The sequence below is a fragment of the Rattus norvegicus genome, chromosome 4 (genome assembly GCF_036323735.1).
Source record: "Rattus norvegicus strain BN/NHsdMcwi chromosome 4, GRCr8, whole genome shotgun sequence".
In the NCBI taxonomy this organism is placed as follows: domain Eukaryota; kingdom Metazoa; phylum Chordata; class Mammalia; order Rodentia; family Muridae; genus Rattus; species Rattus norvegicus.
The window spans coordinates 183,587,358-183,593,547 of NC_086022.1; the positions used below are offsets into that span (position 1 = coordinate 183,587,358).

The 6,190-nt window shown below is 44.9% G+C and overlaps 1 protein-coding gene across 15 annotated transcripts in view; it reads right to left on the reverse strand.

Moving 5' to 3' along the window:
• Positions 1-4,805, reverse strand: part of Caprin2 (caprin family member 2) — a 54,228-nt gene extending 49,423 nt beyond the window's left edge. For 5 of the 15 annotated variants that reach the window (XM_063286699.1, XM_039108913.2, XM_039108908.2 and 2 more), the window contains exon 1: positions 3,435-4,573. In XM_063286699.1, coding sequence (XP_063142769.1) covers positions 3,435-3,611 — 177 coding nt within the window. In that variant the 5' untranslated portion in view covers positions 3,612-4,573. Of the gene's footprint in view, positions 1-3,434 lie in introns of all 15 variants that reach the window. The other 10 variants (XM_063286704.1, XM_063286701.1, XM_063286703.1 and 7 more) reach the window with 5 other exon arrangements.
• Between the last annotated feature and the right edge of the window lie 1,385 nt (positions 4,806-6,190).

The window sequence follows — 6,190 nt, forward strand, 5'->3', positions numbered from 1 at the left end:
TCTAAAAACAATCTGAACACTATAGGTACAAACCATTGTCATCGGGAAACACTGATGCTGGTATTTTAACTAATTCTCTCCCTACACTTGAAACAGGAAAGTGCCTCTAAAGAGATGGAGCGGTGATACATCAGGAGGCACACGTGCACAGGAGTTAAATCAGTGGGCAGTGCTCGTGGTGGCAGGACAGTGTGGCAGAAGGATGTTTCATTCCCCAACAGTCACAATTCTGAGATTCTGAGGTCCAGTCTCTCAACTTAAACTGATGGGCGGCAGAGAACAGGTTAGAGGGTTGAGTTCCCATTGTATATGAACTCAAAGAGCCTCACAGAAATAACATTCTATGTGAATAATAGAAGTACTAAAAATTGGTATCCCAGTACAAATTATTCAGCAGTTAAGGCTTATTCTGGGGGAAGAACTATAGCAGCATTGTTAAGAATATAAGCTCCTCCTTACATTTAAATGCATTGTAGAATCTGAAGTTTCCCAAAATCAGGCACAAAAGCAGGTCAGTGTGCTTAGAGTAGAGTTTTTGATGTGTGTAGCATACTGAAGTGTGAATGGGTACGTGGCAGTTACCTAACTAGAAGATGAAAATATCCACACTGGTAAAAACTTTTTATGGGAAAAAATGTGTGGCAAGCTGACAAGATACACAGAGCTGTTGGTATGATAGGGTAAGTTCACTGCTATTAACATTAGTATATGTGTCCAGTGATGGAAATTTTTATATTAGATCATATGCCAGTCAAATAACTCTATTTCCAGAATCTTTAAATAAAGACATTTAACTTTTTAAAAATATTATTCTGAAATTATAAAAGTCTTTTAAAGATTTAATTATGTGTATCTGTGGAGGGTATATGCAAGTTAAGTGGAGAACTGAAGTTGTAGATAGTGTGTAAGCTGCCTGATGTAGCTCTGGCTGTTCTGAAACTCTTACAGACCAGACTGACCTTGAACTTAGAGATTTGTCTGTCTCTGCCCAATTGCTAGGATTAAAGGCATTTGTCACAGTGACCAGCTTTGTGTACATACTCTTAACCTTTGAGCTATCTCTCCAGCCCCAAATCTTTCTAACATTATTAGTGTATGTGCATGTGTGGAGGTCAGAGGACTTTTGGGAATTGATGATCTCTTTCTACTGCATAATCCTAGGGTTGAACTTAGGTCATCAGGTTTGTGCAGCAAGCAGCTTTACCAACAACCGTGAAGCCACTTCAACAGCCTGAATTTTTTCTCTTTTTATAAGTCTACCTAAGTAGGGTCTTAAGTCAATCATATGCCCCAAACTAGAGGTGCTCAACCAGGGCAATTTATTCCCAGAAATATTTGAGGTTATCACAAATTGCAGGGCCTAAGGGAGGTAGACAGTGCTTGTGGTATTTTTTTAGGCAGACACCAATGTTGTTGATAAACATCTCACAATGCTCAGGATAGACTCTCACAACAAGGAATGATCTAGCACAGTGGTTCTCAGCCTGTTGAGTCCTGACCCTGAGGTCACGTATCAGATATCCTGTTAAGTAGCAACAACATAATTTTACCATGGGGGTTGGGGGACAGGTCACCACAACATAAGAAACTGTATTAAAAGGCCCCAGCATTAGGAGGGTTGAGAACAACTGACCTAGCATAAAACACCAGTGGCATCATAGCTGACTAGCTCATCCACACTAGTTCATGTTTACAGGTATCACTGTTACCTGTTGAACTGAATGCATGTGCCTGTTCATAATAGTTAACTTTCTAACAGAAGTGCCACAATGTAAAGCTATCCTTCATACTAAATTTGCTAGTTAAGAAAATACATAAAGGGGTTGGGGATTTAGCTCAGTGGTAGAGTGCTTGCCTAGCAAGTGCAAGGCACTGGGTTCGGTCCTCAGCTCCAAAAAAAAGAAAGAAAGAAAGAAAATACATAAAATGGGCTGGGGAGATGACTCAGCAGTTAAGAATGATAGCTGCTCTTTCAGGGGACCCAGGTTCAATTCCCAGCACCCACAACTGACACCATCACAGACATATATGCAAACACCAATGCACATAAAATAAAAGCATGAATTTAAAAACTCACAGGGTGGGGGATTTAGCTCAGTGGTAGAGCGCTTGCCTAGCAAGCGCAAGGCCCTGGGTTCGGTCCCCAGCTCCGAAAAAAAAAAAAAAAGAAAAGAAAAAAAAAAAAAACTAAAAACTCACAAAAATAAAATTCATCTATTAGCCATAAATTCCTGACATAAACCACCATACTATACCACAAACATTTTGTAGGTTCTCCTACACTGGTTTTCGGTCTTAAAATGCTTTCCTAGAAGGTGGAGGTACTGGTCTGATAGACAGGCATTCAGAATTAAAAATACTATGGTAAGGCTGGATAATACAGAAATACACATACTCAGTTTCTGCACTGAGGAAAGTCATTAATGAATTTCCACTAACAGACCTTGCATTGACTAGTTCTCAGTGCTAAGGAACTTGTGCTGACCCAGGAACAACATTAGGAATCAAATGCACGCATCCCAAAGATGTATGGGAAATGATAAACAGAAACTACCAGCCATTGGCTTCGGCACTAACTTCCAAAGCCAGGGAAGTACATATACGTCCCCACTAAAAAAACAACCTTCCTGCCAGGTAGTGGTAGCTTCCCTCTTTATCCCCAGCATTCAGGAGAAAGAGGCAGATCTCTGTGAGTTTGAGACCAGTCTGGTCTAGAGAAAAACCCTGTCTCAGGAAAGAAAAACAAAACCAGCTTCCTAAGGTTTTACTGGTTTTTCAGCACGTTTTTGAGGGAATGCAGATCCAGATACGTCCAGCTTTAACTGTCAGAAGCAGATGAGAATCAAGACACAACATGCATCCCAAGGGACTGGGATGATTGGGTCACAGGCTAAATGACTCAGGAAATGAGAGACTGTGTACATCTTTACCCTATGACTTACTGTAACGTTAGCCTAGTAAGAACCCAAGTCCCTTTACAGAGCTGCCTACAATACTCTCACCAACCAATCTTAAACCTGTATCTAGCAGCAGGAAAGAAAAAACAGTGCTGAAACATTTTCTGGCTCGTGGTAAAATTCTTCCAAAGACTGCGGCATCTGTACTGCCATATCACTTGCTACGGTCACAAGGGAAACAAAAATACCAAGCTATTCCTCATGTAAGATACAACAGTATAACTCAAGAAATGAAATCAGACCAAACATAGCCAACTCTTCAAATATTTCCAAAGCAGCATGTGAAGAACAGTTATTCAGCTGTGTCGGCAAACGAAGCAAACCTTTAGCCATGATGTTTAATTGTTCCCAGGCAACTAAATCTCAAGGTCAATTAAATTTGCACGAAGATCTATGCTCTCTGATATAAAGAATGTCAGCTCCTTCATCTGGCGTAAGGTCATGCACAATCAGGAATGGGAGGTGGTGGAAAGTTACCTTCTTCTTCTCGATGTTCCTAATTTTGTGTTTAAGGCATATAAGTCCATTATCAATATAGGTTTCGTATGCCTGGGAAGGAGATGCAGCAGAACTGAGAGTAGACTGCAGGGGGCTCAGAGCCCGCTGGTTTTCCCCTTGCTGAGTGTGGTTCACTTGGGACTTGGCTGACTTCATATTTCCCACTCTTGCCTCCTCTGAGGGTGACTGGTAACCGAAAAGGGATGAAGAGAATTGTACCACTGAAACAGATGAGGCTAAAGGATGGGGGAGGGGGAACGCGGCGAGGGGTGGGAGGAGCTAAGTACCAAAGTAAACTAAAGGTGCACATCGAGCTTTCAATTCTCTAGAAAACCTTTCTTTAAAACGAAATGAACTCAAAACATAACGTTGCTTCAGACAGCTTACCTCCATTCCCCTACTAACGGCAATTGGCTGCAAGCAATAGCCAATAAAGACAGCCTATACGTAGGCAAAATTTACACTATAGGAACGTTTCCAGAAGTTCTATCCCCCCACATGGAGAAGAACTGCTAAGCAAGCAAAAGGCTTCTGATCTCCTCATTCTGAATAATTTCTATGGTCATCAGGGAGAAGGAGACTGGGGATGACCACTTCCCAATTAGCACCTTTTACGTGAGCGTTTACTGCCCCAACTTCAATATATCTCAAGGTCTAAGTTTCTTGATCTAGAATGATAACGTCTCATAGGCTGTCCAGGCCCTAACCAAGTGCATTCTCCTGGACACAGCTGCCAAATCTTCTCACAAACTGCACGCCGAGGTGGCTTCCAGTTGTGTTTACAGTAACTCACAATCACTCACTCCCATACCGGCAAGCCTTCCGCTGCCTGCACCAAGGAACCGGGAAACCAGGGAGTCGGACACTTCACCCCTATTCAGGAAGCTTGCCCGTAATGAGTAAGACCAGAGCTAGACAGCCCCTGCACACCATTGCTCGTTCAAGTGCCCCAAAGGCCAGAGTAGAGGAGGCTCAACCAGGGTCACAGGTCTAAGGGCCCACGCAGCCCAACAGACGCAGAGCGCTCTGCAAAGCCGCTGAGGAGCCCGACCGCAGAAAGCTGGGACACCACGCTATTCCACCCGGCCGCGGCCGCGCAGACCCGCCCACCCCGCCGCCGCCCTGCTTCACCTCCCCGGCTGCCTCCGAAAGCGCGCGGGAGCCCAGCGCACTGCAAAGTGGGCCGACGCCACCCCGCACTCCCTTCTCCTCCCGTCCCTTCCTCCCTCCTCAGCTTAGCCTGCGGCCGCGGCCGACAGTGCACCCAGCCAACTCCGCTGCTCGCGCCCAAGTTGTGCCCTCAAGGCGCGCGCAACTTATGTAGGCCGCGCAGGGAGCGACCACGCCCAGATACCGCCTATTTCCGGTTCTCTGCCCCGCCCTCTAGCACGCGATCTCCCCTTTGGAAGCTTCGCCTTCCGGCGTCCCCTCCCAGTCCCCGCCCCTCCCCCCTCTCGGACTCCGGACCACCACAGTCCGCCCTTTTCCGGTACCCGGGACCTGCGGGGGATGAGTCCTTTCCGGTGCCCATCTCTGCAAGCCTGCGCTTGGCGCGTACCTTCCCTACGCTTCGCTTCAAGCCTGAGGCTCTGCACCTGGTTGCTTGGATGCGCCCGCTTGTTTCAGCCAGCACTGGCTGGTTGCGTCCCCTAGTGCAGATGATTTCAATCCTTGGAAAAGAGGCAGCAAGTCGTGCGCAGAATGACCAGATAAACTCGCCTTCAGGCACTAATGGTTTGAATGGGCACTTCTGAAATACAATAGCACCCTTGCCCCTCAGATGATCTTTTTTTTTCATTGTAGAATGAGGAAGATCACCGTTTCCTTTCAGAGGACTCAGCCTGTAAGAGCAGAATGCTATGGGACAGCCCTACCACCAGAGCAGAGAAGATGACTGCAGCCTTTTTAATAGGAGGGTGTGCGCCAAGGCTATGTGTTGCTATGAAGCAATTAATTTTGGTGGCACTGAAAGAGCTGGGAAATTTACTTGTTGGGTTACATAAAGTTAGTAAGAAACACGAAGAATATCGGCTTCTGAAGGACTGGTGATGATTCCTGTATCTAATGAGGTTTTAGGGGTGGCTTACTCTCTAATCCCAGTGAGACAGGAACAGACCTGAACAAAAGATACTATCTCATAAACTAAATAAACAAAATAATAAAGTTAATAAATTAAAACTTGCCCCCAACTCGTGTCCAAGTATTTTACCAAATAGAATTGGTTTTAAGACCTATCATTGAGGCAAGTATAATTATTTAGAACAGGATGGTCAAAAGCATAATCAAGTAAACAAATTGAAAGTCACCTTGTCTTTGGCACTTCCTGACCGTCTGAGTCCATCCTGGTAGTATTATATATCTTCTTTTATTGTGTTTTATTCTATCGTACATATTATGTGTGTTGATGTTTTGCCTGCGTATATGTTTGTGTTTCTTGGTTGCCTGGTGCCTGTGTAGGTCAGAAAAGGGTGTTGGAGACCCTGGAACTGGAATTATAAACAGTTGTGAACCACCATGTGGGTGCAGGGAATTGAACCCAGGGAGGGCCTGTGGAAGAGCAACCAGTGTTCTTAACCACTGAGCCATCTCTCCTCCCTCTCCTGTCATGTACCTTAATGGTGTATTCTAGCTTTGAATCTCTGAACTACACATGCAACTTGAATATTAGACGAACATTGGGTTGTCCGTCTTCCTCATTTATAACCAGACGAAGAGCCGGCTACTGAGCTGAGGAA